Consider the following 24,502-nt stretch of genomic DNA (forward strand, 5'->3'; position numbering starts at 1 on the left):
CGCGATTCATGCTGTTAGAATTCTCACTTTTGTGTACGTGCAGGCGGCGATCAGGAATGATCGATGAAACGAGTCCCAGCCGTATTTGCGGGAAGCACTCGGTCGTCCGGTGTATAACCGCGATATCCGAATCCTTAGTAACCGTGTTACGCTCTTCCTGCTATTGATTTCAGAGCTTATGTCTGCCTATAACGCGACTTACAAACATCGAGCTCTGTAATACAGGGACAGCAGCTCGGCGCAAAAGCATTAAACGCGCTTTTGACCGTTTCATTCTACGCAATTGTTCCGTCGTTGATGAGTGTCCGCGCACGGCCAGCTTCTTCTCAATTAGCAAATTAAACAGACGTTTGCGGTCACGTGAACGTAACGTGAGGAATTAAACAAGTTGCGCAATCGCCGCGTTTAAACCGTACAGTATCAAAATTTTTTTTTTCAAGGATGATACCCGACGTCGAGAGTGTCTACGCCACCTCCGAGGAGAAAATTAAGAACGTGCCGACCGGAAGACCCGGAAGTCCTTCACCGAGCACCGAGGACGAGGGACCGCCGATTACGGCCTGGCAGAGGTATCAGCAGTTTCTTGCTGTGATGGAGGCGAGCGGCGAGAAAATGGACCGGAAACTTATGCTGGAGGCGATGTTCAGGGGGAACGATTTGGTCTACGGCAATCACTGACGTTCAGTGATGATAATCCGTTGAGCTGGAGTAGTTTTATGGTACATAGAAAAACACTGCACCGCTTTAAAGCGATTATAGTAATTTATTAAATAGCGAGGCTCAAAGTTTCGCTGTAGCAAAAAATTCTTTTACAGCCCCCCCCCCTCCCACGCGGTAAAAGTAATACATTTAATGACTGCTGGTGATTAATCAACGTTCAGACTTCCTGCAGCTGACGATTATTCAACGCAGTCGAGGGCTGGTTTACATAATCACCAATCTCAGGAGTGCGGTTGACGTCGGGGCCTGTCTAAAAATGAATCTTTTTTGTTTTTTTTTTCTAGAGCATTGTAACGTAGTGCGGCGAATGAACAAAGGCATACGAAAGGTATGCGGATTTTTTGTAAATAAGGATATAATTTATTGGTGGTGCAATCGTTGTCGAAAACCGTACGTACATATATAGTCGCAATTAATGAAAATAAATTCATGTTTGTGTGTTGCAATCGTGTGCCAAATGGTATTTTGCTAGTCAGAATGGAAAATTGTCTTCTACAACGAAGGACTTTCAAAATATGTAATAGTTGATATAGTACTTGTTTGTAATTATTTGATATATGTGTATCTGTACGTGTGAAATGCAAATTAGTAGAAGAAAGCAATTTCTTCGGCTATGCTCAAAGTTGCCGGTAAAATACTCATTCGATAGAATATATATAATCAGTTTTTTCATAATTGTGTAGTCAGTTTCATGCTTTGCATACGTACCAAAACCAGTAGTCTGCAGTTTATTATTTTATACTTACACTTGCGGAAAACAAAATAGATATCCTATCGTGTTACGATTTAAGTATGGTAAATGGGCGTGCAATGAGATGTTCACCCGTCAATTGTGGTGAAAATCAAACCGACTCGTACGTAATTTAATTATAATTTGACACAGTGCGTCTAGTCTAAAAAATCTTAGTATGTAACGTTATAATAATACTCAGGAAATGTAAATAAACAAATAAAGAGTGCAAAACGAAAATACAGATTATACACGTGTCGTTTATATCTACGTTCCTTGAAAAGCTGCAACAGGACGAATTTTGTATCGGGAGTAAATTTACGGCGTATTTCACGGCTCAGAAGCTGCAGTTATACAGAAAATTGATCGCGCGGCTCTGATTAGATTCGTTTATTTGGTAATTTTCTTATGATCGGAGATGCGATATTCGTTGTACAATTACAACGAGATTCGATACATTTCTTACTTTGTTCTGACTAGAGTAAAATGTAATATTGTAAAATATATGACTAGATTACATGTTGAGGTAAAGAAAAAGTAGAGTTTTCTTAATTATCATAAATAAAGTTTTCTTAACAATATGCACGCATACTAGATTTCATGACGACTAGATAAAATAAATAGTTAGAAAGCCTTGATATTTCCTTAAAACTTCAAAGACTTACGTCTCTGAACGCAGTAGTCACTGCCTCATCAGCCTGACAGTAAAGTCCCTCTGTCTGTTTGCCAAGTGGAGGTCCAAGCCTTTGAGCATTCTCACTCTAATTTGATAATCTCGAGATAAAACGGACTCATTGTTAGTTTCTCTCTCTAGCGATAAGTTGACCAGGCTTCGAGTAGAGTTTGGAAATCCCCGCAGATAAGTTTGACTGTTTCCGTTGTTTTGAGAAGTTTGATCTACGTTACGTTCGTTTCTGCGAGCCGAGCTGCTCGCTGATTGCTTACAGTATCTCGGATTTTGAACTTGACTAAATCTGCCGTTTATCTCCGGGTTACCTCCTTTCGAATTCCCGGTGCTTTGGCCCCCGCGATTATTCGTCAGTCCGATTTTTCGGCCGGCCGTTCTTCCCTCGGCCATCGAAAACATTCCTATTTCAAATCTTTCGTAATCACTCTCTGTAACCGGGGTGTTTTTAACGACCGTGTTCATGAAATCGAGCGCTACTCTCCGACAAGTATCGTACCCCGACAGCTGAACGCGCTTATCTCTTATCTGCCGGAGTTCTGGGGGTTGAGGCTGAGTCGCTCGGTTGATAACGGAGGCCACCGACGAAGAAGAGCCAGGTAAATCCTTGAACACCTTGATCAGCACCTCCTTCATCACGTCCTCGTCGCTGTCCGATTCACCTGCGAAAATAAATTGAGCCCAGTCAGACGAATTTCTTTCGCCTTACTCTCGTCGACGCACAGTAAAACTGGTAATTCCGTTACCCAGGTCGCTTGTGCTGTCGGTCGTATAGGTGTCCTCTTTTACCTGCCGCTGGAGTTCCAGGACTCTCGCCAAGGCGAGCTGCAGGTATTCGCGGCCGGTAGGTTCCTGAAAAATCCAGATTAGAATGGATTCCAAGGATAAGATTTCAGACTTTGCAGTTCGTTCGCCACTGACTCACCCTTGCAGATTCTTCCTTGGCCTTTTTTATCCCATTTCCAGCTCCCCCCTCCGCCAGACAGGGCGCCTTCGAAAGAAGAAAAATGATGTCCGTAACGTGGGAAATCAATTCTATATGCATCAGTTTTCTAATTTCTCATCGAAACCGAGAGAAAATTGTTCGCTAAATTCTCATTGATTCATTGCTAAGTCAAGCAGATAATTCTTACCGACAACGATCGCTTCATTATTCGACGTTCTGCCTAGTCACCGTTACAGTTGTACCTGAAAATTGATTCCGGTAACCTGCGGGATCGGCCAGCGTCATGGGATCTATTCAGCCTCTGTGGATCGCAGATATACATAAAAAATGCATTAGTCACGTTTGTTTGGGGAGAAATTTCCGTATAATAACAATATCTACATATCGTGCACACAATGCTCAAGGTATTTGCGAGGCAGTGTATATATTACAGTATACAGGGAAGCGAATGAGCTGCAGGTTTGTGGGGAAATGGAAAAAGGAGATTCCCGCAGCTTTGCTGAGACGGCACCGAGTCCCCTCGACCGTAGAGTACATAAAATATATCAAGAGATTCCACGGTGGGGAATAAACTTGGCTTGGGATTAAACGGCAACTCTACCTACTACGCATTTACAGGATCTTTGAATGCTCCACAGGTCGGGTTGTGAATTTTCTGAAAATTGACACACGAAGCAGAGCCGAATTCGTTGAAAACTCTAATTTCGCTGAGCGTTATATCTTTCTTTCGTCGCAATCAGCCGGTAGCAATATTAGTTCAATTTTAACCCCAAGTATTTTAATTAAAATCTGTTCAAGCATGTAAGTGGTTGGATTGAAAATAACGCTCATACACTCTGCACACTTCACATCAACCCTTTGTATTCAACTATAGTGGCTGGTTGCACGCGAATATTTTTCACGGTTGATAGACAAGCGGGGTCACTACCACACCGTATTTATTTACTTGACTATAAGTTTCACGCGATTTAATTAGAAAATTTTTCAAACTCGACGAACTCTCGGCGTGGGTACCACTTAGTGCAGCTACATGTCATGGTGCTCAATCACCAACGCGTCGTTCAAAGAGCGGAATCCACCATGGAAAATCCATTTCCATCCCTTCGCTGTCTCGGTTTTTTTTTTATTGTGGTTATTCTTGCGCATCGTTCACCCAGCTGACTTACGGTGCAGAATGTGATATCGGCGAAGGAAATTTCAGGAGCTTTTATCGACTTGTCAAAGTATCTGCTTGAGTTACGTAGTTCGTGATTTGTTGATGCGTGATTGACACACGTTATCCCGCAGTGATGACCAATATTACGTGTTTATATCGCGAAATAATTACGGACACTTGACTCAGTTTCAGCTTCGGCAAATCACGATCACATCGGGTGAAGGAATACACTTTGGACTCACCTGAAATCAGAAGACCGGCAGATGATATCCGCGCCGGCGTTTCAGAGATCCTAACTCCGTCCAAGCTATGATTACTATGGGGGTGCTCGTTCTTGTCGCGTGCCCCGTTCCCCCACTTTTAGTATTTCCTACGACTGCCAAGCCCCGCAAACCAACAATTCGAACGACCCTCGACAGCTGCAGTCTGACCCCCGTGTTCGGCTACCGGCACACCAACGTGAAGCGTGCCCCTTGGCTCAACGTACGTAACAAAAGTCCTCGTCGTTGGATTTTTCGTTTCATGGTGTGCGGGTCGCACTAACATCACGAATCCGATCTGAGTGGGTACACACATGAATTGCAGCCGCGAGTTCGGCACCCTCGTCAACGTGCGACCGTTGGACTGCGGCTCATGGGAACATCTGCCCTTTTTTAAATGTCTTCAATTCGGACTTTAAATGGCTTCGGTGATATCGCGTTACCGACCTGAGTTAATTAGGGTGTCGATACACTGGGAAAAGCGTCACTTTTCTCAAACAGTTGGGGGCAGGTGGAGCGTTGGAATCGATCGGAAACAATCATATTGAAGTTAGAAACGTTATCGTAACGATTCGCACTGAGGAAAAACCGTTATTTCGCGATTTTAGAATTGTCCGAGATTTAGTAAACCGCAATAAAACGAAACGAGCTAATATTTCGAAATCTTACTTCCTTAAAAGTCCTTGTGAAATTATGAATATAGTGATTTTTTTTCCTCATTGTTTCGTTGCGATAACGTTACTAACTTCAACCTTGTCGGAAACATGCGCTAATAAATAGCAAGAGAATATATAGTATGAAAACGAAATCAATCGGTAAAATTGCTGACGAATTGCCGGATTTGGTATGCAATGATTCGTATGGAATTGTAGGACGTCGAGGTATGTGTAACAGGAGTTGCGTTCAATATTAGCCGCTCGATAAATAAATAGCGGATTTGTTGACCGATTCCGCTTTGTACAGCGACGTTATAGTGACATCGCAATGAAGTTAATCAGCGGAAAAGTTTGAAATTAAATGAAAATATCAGCCTATGTATGCATCAGGTTTAATTTATCTATTTATTAAGTGACTTTTATATTGCTTACTTGAGAGATAAAGCAAAATGGATGTACTAGCTATGCGATTCCAGGAACGATTTACTATATGCGAACGCTCATGGAAAGAGTATGAAACCCTTGCGTGGGAAGAATCATTTTTAAATGCAATCACGCGTAAGTGTATTAATTATACGCGTGGCAGTCTTGAAACGTTTAAAAAACTGGAATCCATTAAAGTTGAACATCGCTCGTGGAACCGACAGAGAAGATGGAATACGATTTAAGTAAAAATTTGAATAATAAATTGAAAAGGGTCGTTTGCTTCTCTCAGGTCATTAATTCCGTCGCTCTTGTTTAGGGATGAAAAACAAGCAGCATCGTATACCCTTTGTATACGGCGAACTACTCGGCTGATGTCTTCATATTTTTCGTGCTCCGCGAGCCGCGAGACGCCTGGCTTATCACGTTTTTATCGGCCGTCAACCGTGCGGTGAAGTAGATTTGAAGATTGTCCAACTTTTCCCTTTTTCCCAAGTTTTTCCCGCCCGCCCAACGAAACTACAACGACAAAGTCTGCGATGAGTTTATGACTGTTCCACGGATCGACGAGGAAACCATCGACGGGTCGGAAAAGGGATCTGGAAAAATATGAGAGGGTATTGACGTCTGGTCACAGAGAGGGCTGGGTATAATATTAAGTTTCGTAACCTCGATGACACGAAGACTCTGCGCGATTTGTTTCATCTCGATTTTACTTTTTATTAAATTCACCAAAAATCCTCGCCCCCAGGCCGGCTATCATGCACATCTTATACTGCAGGGTGTGGATATTTCATGGGATGTATTTCCTCCCCTGCACGGTGACGGCGGACTTGCTCGGAGCGTCGCGGATATTGGATCAGGTCGTGACTTGGCGGTTTATTGCCCCAAGTGGCGCAATATCCATATTGTACGTTACCCCGATGTTTGCCACTTCGCAGGCCAAGTGCGGACTTCTACGTGACACGGTACGAGCATCTACATCCTGCATAGTTCGATTGCATAAGTCTAGATTCGCGAGCATCTCTTCATCTCAACCGAGACGCATATATCTTATTGGGTCTTAAAGCTTCGGCGAGTCGACGCGACGCGACGCGAAGAAGTTGTCTGGAAAATGGGGTATTTTTATTTGCAAAAGCAAATGATGCGGGCCTCATTTAACGTTGAACGAATCGAATATCGATTCTGGTTTACGCGCCTATTCTGCCCCCGCAGTTACATATATATACATACATATTCATATATTTGAAATATGAATCCCTGAGAAGTACGAGAACGACAAACACCGTATATTCGATTCTACAGCTGGTTCCTGCAGGGCATTTTTGCACACGCACGCGTAACTAATTGAGTTTTGACCCAGAAAGCATAACGCGTAAATACGTTTCCGGTTACAGGGATTGGATATATTTTTTCCCCCCAAAAAAACGGGCGTGCACATGATTAATTCCTCGACAATTCGTAAATAAAACTTTTTATTCCCATTTTCATGCCAGAGTCGTAGTCCATCGTTCCCTTCGCGGCCGGTATCCGAGTCCCGAGAAATTCAAGGGGATGACCTAGGAATAATTGTGCACTGTTTCGCTTAAGCGTAAATCCCGTCGCTGTTTAAAAACATAGCTATACAGAATTGGGTAGAGATTCTGTATTTTCGCAACGTGTGGCGCGGGTAATTGATTATGACGGTAAATGCGGGGCTTCTTCTTTTCCAACGAGGATCGCCTAGCTGCCGCTGAGTGATACCATTCACGATAACCTCCAACCAGCTGGGATTCACACGGCTGACATACTCGCTGGCGGTAACGAGGCCGACGACGATGCTGCGCGTGTGCATGCACGCCTGTTTCCCCGAGATAACGACGAACCATGCAGCATTATAGACGTGTGACCCGTTCAGCCCCCGGAATGCCAATTATTTTCCCACGTTCGACGGTGCTGGAATAAGAAATTAACTTTGGCGAATTATGATTTCGCAACACGATTCCGAGGGCCTTTTCGACGTCCGCGAGCCTGTATCGCCGATGGTCGAATCGAACCCTGCGATCAATTTCTCCCGTGGAAGTTTCGAGCGGTGCGCAACCAGCGAACGGAGAACACGGACACAAAAGCACATCGAGAAGCAGTCGCAGTTGTTCAAACTAATCTACTGTTCGGCACTCCGGAGGACCGTTCGAAGTGCGACAGCTTGGGAAAACAAGTGTCGCTTGTACCGTTCCCGGTTATATATATATATGTATGTACATGTATAGTTATGTTATACATGTAATACCCACCGTCTATGTCGTTGTAACGATAACGATACGCTCAGTCTTCAAGGATGAATAAAAGTACCTGCGCCAACCGTGAGGGAGGCAGCTTCCGCTCGAAGCCACACAGCTATTAAGATTATTCTAACATCGTGGATATGCCTACCCATCCAGGTTACCCGTCTTGATGTCGAGAGTTGCTTATCGATCTGTTGTCATCGCAACACATCCTGAATAATAAGATTATACCGCATCTGCTCCACTATAAACGCGGTGTTTATAAGCAGATTATGCGAAGGTTTATGCAGGCGCGTCTTATCGTGCCTGCATGTAATTGCGTAATGAACACGACTTGGCGTTACACGTTGTTGCGTAATCACGAACAGATATGTACCTATGAAAAAAGGACCGTTTAGGTATGAATGCAGAAAGAAGTACGCGATTAAACCATTCGGCGAATCAGTTTAAAGCTCGTCTTTCCCCCGTCGACGTTCAACTCTAGTCTATATATAACATCCGTTCAAACTTGTATTCCGCACGTCGTCTTGTCTGGTGATTATAATCAAGCGTAAGCGGGGAAATTTACACAGGATCAACTATACGATCTTCTCATCAACCCTTTAGCAGCATGTGCAGGTTATGGTTGTGATCCTTAGACGAGAGGGATGCGTAATATGCCTTTAATAGTCATGTCGCGGAAGCGCTGCTATTTTCATCAGTGGATCCTTCGCGATTTAGGCGCGCTGAGCGAATAGCACAGATCGCTGCAAAATCTTGGCCTAGTTTTATATTACGGAGATCAATGTAACGACTCGACAGTCGTGACGATCGTTTAGAATTTAGATACGGCTTTCGCGTATAACGGCGACGATTTGAACTGTCAAGGGGACGCTGAACAGAGTTGAAAAAAGGATATCTCGTTAGAGGGAGAGAGAGAGAAGCATAAAAATAACATCAGGTTTATACTAGACAGAATAAATTAATGTTTATATGCTAGAATCTAGATTAAGATAAGAAAATTCTTATCGTGTAACAGTTTACTCGAAATCTTAGAATTTATTTATAGATTTGTTTTTATACATTCCGAACGATTCTACGATACTACACCGCACCGTGCGAATTCAGCGTAGTGTGATTTTTTTTCCTTTTATGTGTTAGTATTTATTATTAGTTAACAATAATTTGATTGAAGCAGATCTTTTCCCCTTTACATTTGCATTAAGCTTGGAATGTAATATATACCTATGACATTTACACGTTTACGATACCTATATGTACAATATTTGATTTAGTGACACTTTTTGACACCCCATTCACTTCAATTGTTGATAAAATTACAGTCAGTAATAGTTGATTTACCTATTTGCAACGACTGAAATATATATATATATATATGTGTGTGTGTGTGTGTGTGTGTGTGTGTGTGTGTGTATTTTTGTTGAACAGTAATTTTACACTTACATCTCGCGGTACGCGATACCTTGTATAACATATTTCACGCTCCACCCTGTGCATTTCTTGAGCTGGATAGATATCACACGTTACAGCGATAAGCTTATCTCTCATGCGCTCGCATGGTACACGTACACATAAATGATTCTCAAATTTGAAATAATAACGTGATTCGCCGTATAAGCACGTTAAAATCGTTATCATTCTGAGCTAATTTATTATAGAATAACGCGAATTTATATAAATTTATTATTTTACTTACACTCATATAAACTATCAATTTATACATCGACATACAGAATTCAACTTTAATCCACGAATATAGACAAAATTTGAACGTGAAACAGCCATTTCTCTATTACGTAATATGTCATACATACATACATGCATACATACATACACGTGATTAGATATGTTTCGCAAGTTCTTATCGTTGATAAACATTTACCCACAATTTCAACACTGAAACACCTCTAACTTTTTTACCCTCCAATGCAATTATTTTTTAGTGCTCTATTATTTGGTCAAGTGTTGAATGTTGCTTACTGTATATACACGATACACATGGACGCTGTAGAATTATTATGTAACATACGACGTATATTTATCAAGCTCGACGTGTTTTAGTCTTTCTATAATGATGAAAACTTGAGTTGAGACCGTTGTTTACGTTACAATTATCGAATAAGCATGACATATTATACACATATATTGAAGGTAAAAACATCGGTTTACTTAAAGTATAACTATCGAGATTGTAAAAAGACAAGATGGAAATGAGATGGTCGTGTGACACACGTGTTTCTTCTTCTTCTCGGTTCTCGACTGTTATTTAATATCAATTTTCAGAAAGTAACTTGTACCGGCTGATCGTCACCCGCCCTACGACGATCCTCCCCTCGTCTGCCTGGTCGATGCAAGGCGGCGAATCGACTTCAAGTTCGGCTTCACCAAACGAAGATCCCGTCGCGTCGCGTAATCAAAAGTTGTTTTGCGGAAAGTTCAAGGCAGGCTGACCACTGCGTCCCTTATTTTCCGGTACGTCGAAAGTGACTTTCGGAAGAGGAGCCAGCAGTGGCCGAAGGCGTCCTCAGGTCGGCTTATCGTTCCCCAGGTTGTAAAGAGTCGTCGAATTGAATTCCTGTGTGTGACGTCTGCACGTAGAGTTGAAGCTCGTCTCGCATACGGTGCTCGCGCCTCCCCTTGTTCGAGGATATTGCCCGCCGCTGCGACTGCGACGCCTCGACGAAGGAACGCAGCAGCACAGATATTCGTTGAACCTGTTAGCGGAGAAGAGCTGTTATTCTCTTCAACGGGGGAGAGAAGTCATTCCGCTAGGAGTTGAACTCGTTGAAAGAGGGGACCAAATTGACTTATACCCTTTTTTTGGAGAGCAGCCAAAAAATGGTGTCTCCTCGGTGTTTTCGCGCATTGACAAAACACCGCTTGTACCTTATCAGGAACCGTTCAGGGTGAGATTTCGAGTGGCATTTGGTAGCGGGAAGGCGAGAGAGTGTGTTAACTTTTTTCCTCGTTGTTAGTTAAAACACCCAATGGATCGAGGATTTAGCTTATTGAAACGGAAATTCGGCACTGATTTGTAAAAGATTTCGTGAAATAATAAAGAAGCTGTCAACCCCGAAGTGGAAATCGAGTGGATCGAACTCCTGTCTGCAATTCCCTGTGAATTATTAATAATAAAGTTGTGAATAAAGTTAACTTATTCATTTCACGTCCGTCGGCCAGAGCGTTGATTTATCCTGGATCGTGTCTTGAACCTTGATGGTCGGAAGAAGGGTTATAAGTCAATATTCTATTCCATTAGATTCCATTAATTTTTACATCTTCTTTTCGAATATAAATCATCCAAGAACCGCTTTTGCATTTCATTGATCGATATCCTCCCATCGTATATTGTATAAAAACTTGCGGTATAATTTTTTACCGCAAGGATCCCCTTTTCCGCGAGTTAGGGACTGTAAGCTGGTGAAAAGTGATCACAGGAAAAAAAACATTAATGCTCACCTTTTTCGGAAAGCACCACTGACGCAGTATAGGGCAATAGGATTGATGCAACTGTTGATGAAGCTTAGGCAGAAGCCAATGATGCGAAACGTGTGCCAAAACTCGTCGTATACCTCGCGTGAGAGCGGGTAAAAGTGAAACCACAGCATGAAGGTGTGGTAGGGTAGAAAGCAGACGATGAAGATGATCACAAAGGAGATGACCATTTTTCCGACCTGGAATCAGACCTTGTCGGTAAATTCTCCCGTCCCGATAGCGTCGGTAGATTCTGGGAATTGACGGTGAATCTGCAGGGACGAGGTTGCATCAACACTCCATAATACTGATTACGCCCACTCATTTGACTCGGAGACGCCGAATGCCTCCGCATTCTCTAGTGAAACAGGAAATCAGGACCTCGCTAGGATCGAGACGGTTCTATTTCCATTCCCGGCTGTTTGCTGCGGAGAATATTGCCGGAAAAACTAATCAGGCAAACAAGTTGGATGAATGTATACTTTACTCTATTCTCTCAGCAAGTTTGTCTCCCCTTCACGACGACGCGTATAACATAAAAAGGGAGGAAAATGAAAAAGGCGAGGAATCAGAGACGATGGTAGAATCTTCGAACGCGTCGCGTCTATGCAGTTGGAAAAAGGCCGTCACTCTTTCACGGGATGTAAATTTTCTTTGTCAAAAAACTTCGTTGTTATATTACAGCAGAGGACGGGTAAAAAATGCTTAAACAACGAGTATTACGGAAATCAAGCAAGACTGGAATTAAGTGCTCTCAATTCTCTGCTAATTTGCTGTTACATTGAAAGCAATCTTGCTCGGCCTTTCTCGATTATTATTAATTTTTATTAAACATCTTAAGACGGTCCGCGGACGCGTAATGATGTTCGCTGGTCCATTCCCTCCCTTGCCCCGCACACGACAAATAATTGATCTCGGAGGACATACCTTACAAAAAAGTGGATTGTTTTCGATGATGATGTTTACGCGTCAAACAATGTTTCCCCCCTTAGAATGCGAACGAACCTGAAGCAGCTCTTCAAACACGCCCACGATTCACGTAAGTAGCTGGTGAGTAACTTCAACATCCTGTTAATTATCCTCTACTCAGCCCTCCTGGAACTCAGGACTTTCACCATGCTGCATCCGCGATACGCGAATTAACAACTTTGGACTCATCTTGTTTGCAGCCACACGGGGAAATGCCGACTACGTGAGGTTATACCTATAATCATCCCTTCCGTCGCCGCTACTTGCATCCTGGATGAGGAACGAGGTCAACAGCACAATGCGGAATTAAATGGGTATACAATGTATAACAACGCGTGGCGTTTTCCTCTGAGTTTTAATTAACACGAAAATTATTACACCGTAAAGTTATTCGTGATTGGACGTGGTGTATTTCTAGTGAAGCTACCTTCGAAAAAGTTGAAATTAATACTGTATTATTATATAGATTTTTCAAAGTATCGGTGAACAGGCCAAATTATATTCATACCCTGCAGGTTTCCATTCTACATTTTGGGGCTTGGTGCTTGGTCTGTACTATTAAAAAGCTGGTGGGTATTACGGTCTCCGTACCAAGAATTTAGCATGTTGTGAATTAGGATCAGTTTACCGGATAATCGGTAAACAATAGTACCGCGGTAAATGAAACCGTTGTCATTCGCAAGGGTGACAGGAATAGACTACACGCAGATATTTGGTTGAAAAGGAACACGAAACTAGAGTTACCTGCACGACGTATTGGTTCGTAATAGAAGTAATTGATACGTATTATCAGTTTGCATTTGCTAATGTGTCCAATAGTGTATCAAATAGAATTCAACAAGATTGCAAGAAACAGAGATTAAATTACCTTCGAGAATCAACCACCATCAATCCAACCAATCAATTACAATCAAGCCCGTAGGCTTGGAACAAAATCCAAAATAGACAATGAATAAGACAGGATAGAATTAGGAGGGGTCTTTTTTTTCTTGACTTCTCGATGTGTTTACTTTAGCAGTAATTCAACTACGAAGAACAAACTTGTGCGAACAACGCCTGCGGGATAACGGATTTTACTACGTACGACAACGGAAATCTCGCGTTTACCAGAGACTTCGGGTACGCTTGCTATTGCGGAAAATGCATTTCCCGGTCGTAATGAATCATCGGAAGACAGTAGAGGCTTTTTGAAATTTTCCTCGAGCCGAGTGTCTACATTATAGTCACGTTTGCCGCAAAGGGCAGTTTCTCGTTATATTCAAATTGTGAAAAGTTAAAAACCGCCCGCGCCGGGCGTAAAGCGTCTCGACGGTAAAAACTGTTAACGAAAAAGCATCCACCGCCCCCCAGGCTCTTACGTTTGCGTCCTCCGGGCAATTTGTTATCCAGTTACCGGTTGGATAATGCATTTACGCCCGCAACTAGGGTCCCGAATCGCAAATGCGCGAATGAAAATATAAATGGCTCTGTTAAAAAGGCGGTGGAATATTCCTGAAGTTGGGAAAATTGGCGGAACTCTAGTGAAAGCTCGAGCGCGTTAGTATGACCATATGTATTCAAGTATCGAAGTATAAAATTATTTGTGTTTAACTTTTCATCACCTTTAGTGGTATGAGAAGAGTATTGGTTTCGGTCGAAGATCAATTTTTCTAATTTCAACGAATCTTTACGTTTCCGAACCTCTAGAATCTGAAAAACGAGTTTTTCGAAATATGTTGGTTTCGATATCGGTCTATCCGACAAACTCTCACGATGATTTGGGAAAGGCCTAGATAAAAAAATTTGAAACTTGCTTGATTTTACAATCAAACGATGGACATGAAAAATTGCCATGTCCCGTTTAATTGGAACTTTACTGGAAATGAATCGATTTTCAATGTTTCATCAGCAAACATAAACTTTTTCCTCCTTACTACTGTTCCAAATGAACGACCATGTTTTTTCCAGTTAGTATATTTATGTTCATAAAAATATATAATTTTTTTGTCTGCTTTCAAAACTTTTTCATTTGGCTGCCAAATGCTATCATTTTCAAATTTCTTTCTGGGCCGTTTTCGACATCATCGCGGAAGTTTGTCAGACAAACCGACAGACTCTTCCCTTTTCACGGTGATGAGAAATATCGCGAAGAGACCGTTTCTCCGGTTTGTTTCAAATATAATACGATTTTTCTGGGCCGTCAAAGCTACGTGAAAAAGGTCGAGCATGTCGGTAGACAAAAGGGATGGCAAAACGCGACGAACGCGACTTGGTAAAGAATCATAAACCGGGGGGGGGGGGGGAAAGGCGTTAAATCTTGATATTAAAAAAATTAGAAACTCCCAGAGATTGATGAGGGCTACGCTACCGTGGCGCGGCTGAGGAGAAATTAAAACAAGTTTCACCTTTATTAACGGGTGAATATTGGTTTTCCATCGCGGTAACTTCGCTTGACAACGGAATCTCTTAGAGCCTGAGAGCTGAGGGCTAATAGTATTAAAAAAAATGAACGCTGCAAGTTCATCGCTGGAAGAATCGCGTTTACATCACCGCTTCTTTTATTTCCGATTGCTGACACGAAATATCATTGCGTCATGACTTGAATCCTCGTAAATTTGCCGTGGAATGGATATGCTAATGCAAGCGCTTTCCGACTCCTGACGCTTTTATGAGCCAACAGAAATTCCCTAGAATCTCGCGACCCAAAATCCATCCTTTTCACCGAATCTAATAGCGCTGATCGTGAGCTGAATTTCGGGATAATGATAAGTGTCAGTTTCTACACGATTATCAGACGTTTAACCGTTGATGAGAAATCGAATAAATTATCCTCGAGTGATGTGAGACGGCACGTGCCACGTGACTTTTTAGCATATTACTGGGGCGAATCGATAGACGATTTTAATGCGTTCGGAAAGCTTGCAGGCAGAATGAAAGACACTTTACGGCTTACGGCGCTTCCTCTATTTGCTAAAAACTCACCTTCTTACGAGCTCGGATTTGCCCGCAGTGATGAGGCGCGCCGGGAAATTCTCCAGGCACATTTCTCGTCGACAGTTCAAGGTGACGTGCCATCCCAAGGTAGAATCCGGCGATGATGCAGAGGGGGATAGCGTAGTATGCGAGGAATTTGAACAGCACGACGCCCTTCTTGTATTTCTCCCCTGCACAGCGACGATTTCATTAACGCTTTTATTTTCTTCACATTTTTTCACACCATAAGGTCTTACCGAGCTTAGTTCCGGTTGCGTGTGTATATTGAGCGAAAGTTCGATGTTACCAGGGGTTAATGTTGTTCTTACTGCTACAGCCGTTCGTTAAACTTCAGGCTGACGGATATTCGGTAATTAGGAAATAGTGGAGTTTAAATTAACTCGAACCTCAACTTATGACCGACGAAATCATTCCCGACCATGTCTTACCTCCTTCCGCCTATCGAAGCGGTAAAACGATTTTGATAACTGGCTGATTGCTATCTCAAGTTTTGCAGTATCTCGTGAACCCAGCTGTTTAAATCACCTGCCATTCACGCGATTGTTTTTGTTTCTTACTCGTTTTCAGCATTACGGTAATTTTCTCTTTCGGTTCAGAAAGACGAAGGTCACTCGTACCTGCTATTCATTTTTCCCTCTTTTATGATGAAAATGAAGACAGGAAATTTGATTCTTAGAATAAAGAGCTCGTTTCCATTAAATTCACTTTATCCATAGGCGCGAGGTATCAAACTTTTACGGCGTAAAAAGTCTGAAATCGATTACTCGTCGGGTTGAAAATACTTGAAGTATCCCAGACAAATTGTTTGAAGTTAGAAATTGGAACTCGGAGGAAGTATAGCCAACGTGGAAAGCTGGTCCGAGGGTTCGATCACCCTATACAAATAACTAACGTACGTCTCGACTAACGTTAAATGAAAAACGTTGCGTAACGGTATCTGGATCCCTCGATAAAGTCGGGTGCCATTCGTTGGCTTGGAGCCGAAAATACGAGCCAAAGAAGTGAGAACAACGCAGAAGAAATTGAAACCATTTGTCTACTAACCCTAGGTGCACCGGGGTAAGTTTGAATCTGTGAAAGGGAAATTCTCCTTAAAAAGGAAGACCTTAAATTTCACCCGACGAGTTTCAAATCCCAATGGATTTCTGGCCATAGAAATATGAAAAATCGAAGAGCGATCGAGATCGGGTGGCTTTGATACGGCTCGTGCAAGCAAATGAAAAAATGTGTCTAACCTGGTTCCCTCTGGCTCAAATCGACTTCGACTTTCGGGACTTCTGCGGATCGTCAGTGGCCTTAATTGTGGCAGCACGAGGAAATCTCGACCGAGTTTGCGGTGCTTCAAACAAAACCTCAAGCATACCAAATTCCCGGAACAAAGCGCGTACGCCTTTCCATGCATGTTTGGCATCCACCGCTCCTGCATATTTGCCAGTTTCCATCGAGTATTTCTAAAAAAAACGAGGGATTTCAGCTTGGCTTACCAAATTCTTCGGGGAAGGGGCTGCAGATCAGTATACTGTGGTTTATCTGCAGCTCGACTTCGGGGACGTAGGAGAAGAAGGCGGAGGGCATCGCCAGAACGCTGGCAAAGACCCAGATCAGACTGGCTGTCAGAATGGTCAGCGGCTTTGCGCTCAAGCCTGCCACGTGCCTTCGTATAGGATTAACGATGGCGCAGTACCTGAAACATCCGTTTGAACATCCGGGTGAACTCAATTTTGAGAGACGAAAAACAAACAAAATCTACTTCACCGTTACATAATGTACAAACCAATTAAATCGAAATCCTGGGATCAAAGAATTCTCAAGCCTGTTCCACTGGCTTTCCCGCACGAGCATGCAATTTAATAGGCGGCTTTCTCATCTCTCGCGGTTTGTCAATGCCGACTGTATCCGTTTGCAAATGAAGTATTATAAGTTGCCACGCACGTCGTGCAAGATTTGAGTTGGTCCGAATTGAGCGGGCCGCTGCAGCTTGAGAAAACTTCAGATCCTGAAGCTCTGTGTAATTTAATTATTTGCCTCTGCCCCGAAGCCACGTTCACGGAAGTTAATTAATCTTTTCCTCGTTATAACTGAGAACGGGACTAACGTAGGCTGACTACTTTACTGCCTGCAGCTGCGACCGAGTGCTTAAGTATTGGGAAAACTTGTTTTTAAACAACAAGTAACAGACTTTCGCAGTTCGGTAATATAGCATAGCTATAAGTAACGGCTATAAGCCGCGGAAGTCGCGGGACAAATAGGCTAAAGGCTAACAATTGGCTGGCAGCCCTATATTACATCGGCACTGATTTACCGGTGATGGTGATCCATTTTAAACGCGGACAGGAAACTAGATTGCATCTAGTAATCGAAGACACATTTTGAAAGAAATTCATTACTCTAAGGACGAAATTATAATCGCTCAATGGCCATTCTGCAATCGAGAATCCAATTTTCACGTTACTTTGACTAATCGGTTTATCTTGCATTCTACGTCCGTTTCAATTCAAATAAGAAAAAAACTCGGTTTCTCTCAGATGCGAACCGTAATATAAGAGAGCTTTTAATTGGCGTTGCGATGAATTAGATTCGGAGAGCCGCATGACGGGTGAATTAAATTCAATACCAGCACACTGATCGTCAATTCCAATTCTCAGCAACAGTATAAGCTCTTGTAAAAGTATTTGGAAATAGCGTTAAATCTTATAGACTGGAGTACATGCACACCTAACCTTGATCGCATAAATGCGTGGAGAAGTAAGGTGGAATATTCAAATCGAGTAAAGACTCGACGTTGAAGCTCCGGCATTAATTACCCCGGCATCAAACATACGGTCTGAGTTTCCGGGTAATCAACGTTCTACGATCTATTCAATATAACTAAGATAAAAGTGTTCAATTTCTATACCTCTCTGCCGAAAGTGCCGTCAACGTGAAGACCGAAACGCCGATTGAGATGTCCTTGGCGCATTCCGACAATTTGCAGACAGCCAATCCCCACGGCCAGGATTCAACCGTGTAGACGATCGACGTGAAGGGTACACACGTAACTATAACCTGTGAGAATTGAAAGGGATGAAAAGATATGTCAACGCGTCCTGCCGAGACAAGAAATGGAATAATTTACTATCGGGAATTGCGTTTGTATACGGGGATAAGAGGTGGACCCGGTTTCCGCGAGGCGGTACGTGCAGGTCCTTTTAACTTGTTGACTACTTTGCATTCCTTGACAAAACTCGTCCTTTCGCGTCCCTCGAGCGTCGTCTTTGTCCAGGCCAGCAGTTTATGGAGCCTCGACCTCCGCGCTAACTTCCGGAAAATGACCGTCGTTGTAAAGGCAGCGTCGGGTCTGCCCTGTGAGCTTGGCTAATGCACCATGAAGAAAAGAAGCGCGCGCACACACACATGGGAAAAAAAACCTCTGGCTATTGGCCAGGTATTATTTTGTCCTGGCATCTGCAGCTTGGTGATTTGACTCGGCTGAAGGATGTAACGAGTAAGAAACGCTCTGCACCAATCGATCCTACCCCCGTTGTTCTTCCTCTACTTCTTCTTATTTTTTTTCTTCTTCCTCCCAATGGTTCACTTACATGGATTTGTACTCAGTCGAAACAATCGAGACGGCCCCTCTTTCACCCCAAACACCCATTGGCGACGTGACCTGTCAAACTGCGAAGACTTAACACACTCGTGATGCATTTTTGCCATTTTTCCCTTTTTTCCCTCGCCTGCACGATGAAACTCGACGGGGTGTCCGTCGCAGTCGCTGCTTGATGTCGCCCTTACGCAGACCTATTAAAATGTTTACACCAGGTCGACTCACCAAAAGGTCGCCCAGCGCCAAGGAGAGGACGTAAGTGTTGGGAACATTCCGCATGTTCGCGTGGCGGAGGAGAGTCAGGACCAGAGCTCCGTTCCCGGCAACACCGACAACCAGAATCACGAGGAAGACCACGGGGACGATGTACGTTTCCGGTCGCTGGCTGTACGGCACGTATATGTTCTCATCGTCTTCCGGGTCAAATTCGTAGGTCACCAATGGTGTCGTGTTCACGGTGTAATTCACACTGAACATCTGAAACACGAGAGACGCTTTTTCTTCACGCAATCCTTAGTCATCTCTCAGAATACAGTATCGTATATATGAAAGTAAACTCGATCACAGCGCATCTTCGCGTGAGGCGGACATAGATGCTTGGGAAAGAATCATATTTCATCCACCCGCGATTCGTGACCTGGTCGCATATGCATGATCTCAATTGGCAGGCCGAAAAGGCTGACGTTTTGGCGAACGGATATTGATGAAATGACGAAAATCTCGATGATAAATCGTTACGGAAATATAACCAGCGATATGCGTAATTCACCCAACGCTGCCTTTCTACAGATCCGTCAAAACGGTTTTGCAACGGCGTTTCCAGTCATGCGTTAGAAAGCTTGCGTTGGAAAATATTCAACGACGCACACACGAATTACAGATAAAATGGATTCAACTGTATTTATCTCGGGGTCAAGTGTTACTAAATTAACATTTCTTTTCTAGACCAGCTCCTACTTGGAACTAATTTTCGGTTCAATTGGCTTATTTTTTGCTTTATCACTTTCCTACGCCGAATGCAGCCATTTCGAACATTAACGTAAATACTGACGATCAGTGTTGACGCGGGGTAGAAATAATAGGGTATTAATTCACCACACTTGGAGAAAAAGTGTGTAGGCAATTACGGCCCGAAATAGGATATGAGATTGAGTGGTCTAATATTTAGTGTGATAAGTGATCTTAAATACGAAGGATTTATCTAGCTCGAGAATCTGAGGGTCATTCTTGCAGCGAAAGGAACTGAAGAATGCCAATCGATCAACTTTTAATTCGGTGTGTATTTGTCTTTCAGCTTCTGCTTCGATGCTTGTTCATGAATTACTCTTTTTGCGTTCATGATTTGGGGTGAAACGCGAGCCAACAAGCGAAGCGGACCACTTTGTACGTGGCTCTTGAATATTCCACGAGAAGGTTGAGCGAAGGGTCAAATGGTGGGAAGGTAGTTGGTAGAAATTTCCAGGAATACCTCTCTGCTTACGGAAGGGAATATTTACTGCGATTCTCGTAAGAATATCGAGTAACACCGGCTTCCGCATCCTCGTATGAATACATGATCCCCCGACGAAAATTTCTTCTACCTTCAATCTTTTTCGCATATGCACCTACGTCGTAAAATTGTCTCTACCGTGCGGTCAAGCTGGAAAATTTATATGGGGTTTACGAGGGTTTTGACGCTTCGGTACGAGTTTGTGGGAAAATTGTCGGCAGGATGTAAAACCACTTTGTAGGGCGTAGGACTGAGGGCGGCACTAAAAGGTCCACCTCCCGAGTAGTAAAAGGTTCGAGTAGTTTTCACGCCGTATAAGCACAACTCCGACAATGAGAAGTTTCCTATCGCGGGGCAGCAGATACGCGTCTAATCGTAAGCATCGGCGTAACTCGCGCCACGTTTCACTCGGCCGGATTCCTAATTGGATTTCAGCACTCCGGTAAGGCAAAAATGCCGGATGCAAATTGCCTCCTATTTTCATCCCCCATGCGATCGACGGGGTTTAAAGCGTCGTCAGCAGTTGCAGACGCGTGTTGCGAGTCGTTGGCTGGTTTTAAAAACGCGTCGGTATTATAGGTTTATACATACATATATATATATATGTATGCATATATATTAAACCTATAACATATATGTATATGTATACATACGTAAAGAAGAGTTGCAGGGACGTTAGGAATGAAACCTCTACCATCGGTAGTACTGTAGTAGATTTGGCTGAGTTCCCTAGGGAGAGCAATCAAGAACGCTTGGATCTACTTATCCCTCCGGGACGAGCTTCCTCCCGACCCGCCGCATATCATGTTTTATTTATTCTTCCCACCTTCGTTTTAAGTCTCTTTCACATTTTATTCACCGCCATGCAAAATGTTTCACTCTTCGAGTGGCTTTGCCCGACTTACCGTAGCGGCATCGCCACGTACCTTGATACACTATACCTAAGTTATACGTTTATTCGTCGTGATGCGCGATGATGCGCGATGATGCGCGAGGGGAAGGAAACCCCCATAAGAAACTCTTATACTGATAATTGTATCAACAGTGACGAGTGTAATTTGCCCAAATAAGACTCACTTCTTCAACGCGTATAAATGGGAATATCTTATAGTCTAGTTATTTTCGCGGAAGAGTGAAAATATACCGTTCCCATAACAATTTTTTTTAAATCGTTACCTAGCATGACTTGCGGTTGAGATGGTAAAAGATCGTTGACTGACGAAAGCGACAATTGACTGTTGAAATTCGTACTTATATGTATACAATAGTACGTGACGATCTAGTTGCCTGAATATGAAAGTTGTTTTTGCAATCACAAGGCCCATTGGTAGGAACAACTCAATTGTACTTGGTCCATTGCCGTATACAGAATACCTGCTTTCATTCCGCATCTGCCGAAAACGTCTGTGATCGTTTTTCGATTTGATTCGTTTGAAAAATAAACATACACATTCCTCGTATCTTTCGAATCATTATTTGTTTTATGCTCCGTTTTTCGGTTGGTATTTTTGTCGGAACTCAATCGAGTTACGCTGTTTACTTTCGAGTTTCGGACGAAATGAGAATGCCAGAAGTGCGTACATATGTATCTACAAATACGCGGCATGTAGGCTATTCAAGAACGTTTTTTTTTTTTTTTTTTCATATTTCCTGCCGAATTGATTTACCTTTTTTCTGCATTATCACGCTCAATTCAGCGATCTCTCAATTTGATTTATCGACCAACGGCAGCTACGATTTGAAACTTCACCATCAATGTAGCTTATTCGAAAGCTTATCGCTAAAACGGGTTTACATTAGAGCGTTTCGTTATTTATCCGATTTGAGAAGAATGAAAAAGTTTCGCGTGGACGTTTCGTTTAAAATATTATGTCACCGCATATAGCATAGGAGGTGGAGATAGAGCGAAAGAACTGTGCTTGCTCACAAAGGCCTGACGCGTTTCCCTGAGGATAACTCGGAAAAAGAGGATAACTTACAAATCGGATAATGGTCTTCCGCGAGAGCGGCGAGGAAGATTAGCGTAATACCGTTAGAAATACAAAGAATATAATAATAATAATAATAATAATAATAATAATAATAATAATAATAATATATTATTATTATATAATATATAATATATATATATATATATATATATATATATATATATATTGTAATATAATCAATTATATATATATATATTATATATATATATATATATATATATATATATATATATATATATATATTGTAATATAATCAATTAAAGTGACACTTGGGAAGTCTGTAGCACGTGAATACGTGACAGCTATCGAAAACTATAATCTGTTTTTGTTGGTCAATTTTTTTGCTGCAGAATGGACCAAGCGCCGCTGATCGCCTGCCGAGCGAGTGGTAAGTGAGATGCTTTAGCCAGGCGTCAGGAGTGTAGATCAGGATTGGGTCAGCCATCCCGAAGCGCTTCATCTCTGGCTCTTTAGCATTGAAGAGTTTTATCGTAACCGAGAATTCGGATCGAATACTCTGACTCACACCGACGCACTGGATTGAACTCACGTCTGTGCTTTTGAGCCGAGCTACGCCACGGAAGTTGTAAAATTTCCGCATGCTTTTACTCTTGAATAACAGAAACGCGAATATTCACATTTTTGATATCCAGTCTGAATACCTTTGGGTGAAACGTTGAATTATTTCAGTTGAAATATTCTCTTTATGAAAGCTTCGGACTGTTCGGATACTTTTTATTTCCAGACTGAAATGCCAAAGTTTTCTATTTTCTTTGAAATTAGCACAGTTGATATCAAGTCGTATTATTTTTGAAATTCTTTTCCCCAACTATTTCGGAATTCGTTTTCTTTAGCTGCCTGCATATCCTGATTATTACGGATATTATAACGTACGAATTTGCGGAGCTTTTTCATTTAACGTTATCTCATTAACAATATCCGGTCGTACGATTTTCTTAAAATTTCTCGAAATAAAATACTGTCCATATAAATGTAGAATCATATTGAAATTAGCAGATTGGCGGTCACGAAATAAATTAAACGAAGAGAATGAAATAGAGTGAGGCGAATTAAATAATTACCATGCACCTACATAGACTTTTCCGTATTGTTACAAATTGTGAATTCATTCGTTTTGCCCCCCCCCCCCCCCCCCCTCCCCCCTTCCCCATTTCTGATTTAGTAGTCGTCGTAGATAAAAGGCGTCAACCCACATTATTGTAAAAACAGTTTTGTTTCAGAGTTTAAACTGTAAACACGCATTAAAACATTTTTCCTCATCTTTTAAGTTGGCTTCCTGTTCATTCGCTTAACCCTTTAATTCACGGTGGGAGGCTGAGCGTTAATAAATTTATTTATTGCAAAAACAGGACATGTAAAGAAATGGTCAAAATTTATACTTTTCGACGAAAAAAATAAATTGTTGCCAATTTTTACACAAACTTGATACATTTTCTCAACATTTTTCTTCTTCTTGTTTTTGATTGTCCACCATATTGGATCCGCCATTTTGAATCTTCGAATTTCGACTTCAGATTCGTAATCGGCAACCCCAAAAGTCGACCAATGCAAAATGTCAAGTTAATCGCATGTAAGGAAAAATGTACGCATGAAATGACTAATCTCACGAACCTATTCATTTTCTCTGCAATGCTGAGATCGTTGAAATATTAATATTTTAACCTCATACGGGAAGGATTATTAACTGAGTGTAATACCCGCCGGAAGCGCATTGAAAGTCGCGTTCGTCGTATAATGCGAAAGTAAAACGTATTCTGCATCCACATTTTAAGCCGATTGTGGATCGTTTATATCCTTTCGAATCTTCTCGTTCATCCGCATAATATATCACATACGTATAATGTAACTCCGCCATTGCGGTCGACTAGAATAGGTATTCTACTTGTTCAGATCCCACGCGGGAAATTCACGGACGAGTTCTAGTCCTGTGTCGTAAATTTCCGATGTATTTTCCACTCTCAGGCGTTATAACGCACAATAGGAATTACGATTTGAACCAAGCTAACAACGCCCCCGGCTTAATGGATTGAAATAATTTAATTGATAAGTAACGAGATATCATACCTTGTGCCTGCTCATGCTTCGTGAAAACTAACCAGTTCCTCGTATAAACGGAGGCTGAAATTTCATCGGACTATCGCTGCGGGCGAATCGTTTCA

The 24,502-nt window shown here is 42.2% G+C and overlaps 2 protein-coding genes across 7 annotated transcripts in view; both read right to left on the reverse strand.

Annotated features, from left to right (window-relative positions):
* Nucleotides 1–1,712: 1,712 nt before the first annotated feature.
* On the reverse strand, nucleotides 1,713–4,842 carry LOC124224639 (uncharacterized). The gene is made up of 5 exons (XM_046636635.2): nucleotides 4,480–4,842; nucleotides 3,269–3,382; nucleotides 3,061–3,126; nucleotides 2,882–2,987; nucleotides 1,713–2,797 (listed from the first exon to the last, which is right to left on the reverse strand). Exons 2-5 carry the CDS (start codon nucleotides 3,284–3,286, stop codon nucleotides 2,133–2,135), a joined length of 855 nt encoding a protein of 284 aa, XP_046492591.1. The 5' UTR covers nucleotides 3,287–3,382; nucleotides 4,480–4,842; the 3' UTR covers nucleotides 1,713–2,132.
* A 4,069-nt stretch (nucleotides 4,843–8,911) lies between these two features.
* Nucleotides 8,912–24,502, reverse strand: part of LOC124212992 (neuropeptide CCHamide-2 receptor) — a 175,902-nt gene continuing 160,311 nt past the window's right edge. For all 6 annotated transcript variants that reach the window (XM_069133482.1, XM_046614225.2, XM_046614133.1 and 3 more), the window contains 6 exons: nucleotides 19,068–19,319; nucleotides 18,153–18,301; nucleotides 16,741–16,940; nucleotides 15,245–15,426; nucleotides 11,300–11,514; nucleotides 8,912–10,554 (listed from right to left, as the gene is read on the reverse strand). In XM_069133482.1, coding sequence (XP_068989583.1) covers nucleotides 10,365–10,554; nucleotides 11,300–11,514; nucleotides 15,245–15,426; nucleotides 16,741–16,940; nucleotides 18,153–18,301; nucleotides 19,068–19,319 — 1,188 coding nt within the window. In that variant the 3' untranslated portion in view covers nucleotides 8,912–10,364. The remainder of the gene's footprint in view (nucleotides 10,555–11,299; nucleotides 11,515–15,244; nucleotides 15,427–16,740; nucleotides 16,941–18,152; nucleotides 18,302–19,067; nucleotides 19,320–24,502) is intronic.

This window comes from Neodiprion pinetum, chromosome 1 (genome assembly GCF_021155775.2).
Source record: "Neodiprion pinetum isolate iyNeoPine1 chromosome 1, iyNeoPine1.2, whole genome shotgun sequence".
Classification (NCBI taxonomy): Eukaryota; Metazoa; Arthropoda; class Insecta; order Hymenoptera; family Diprionidae; genus Neodiprion; species Neodiprion pinetum.

Excerpts from the sequence above, each read along its gene's own strand:
- LOC124224639 (XM_046636635.2), bottom strand. Across the intron at positions 2,988-3,060 it reads CCAAGGAAGAATCTGCAAGG|GAACCTACCGGCCGCGAATA; the intron begins GTGAGTCAGTGG and ends TGGATTTTTCAG. Across the intron at positions 2,798-2,881 it reads CGACAGCACAAGCGACCTGG|GTGAATCGGACAGCGACGAG; the intron begins GTAACGGAATTA and ends TTATTTTCGCAG.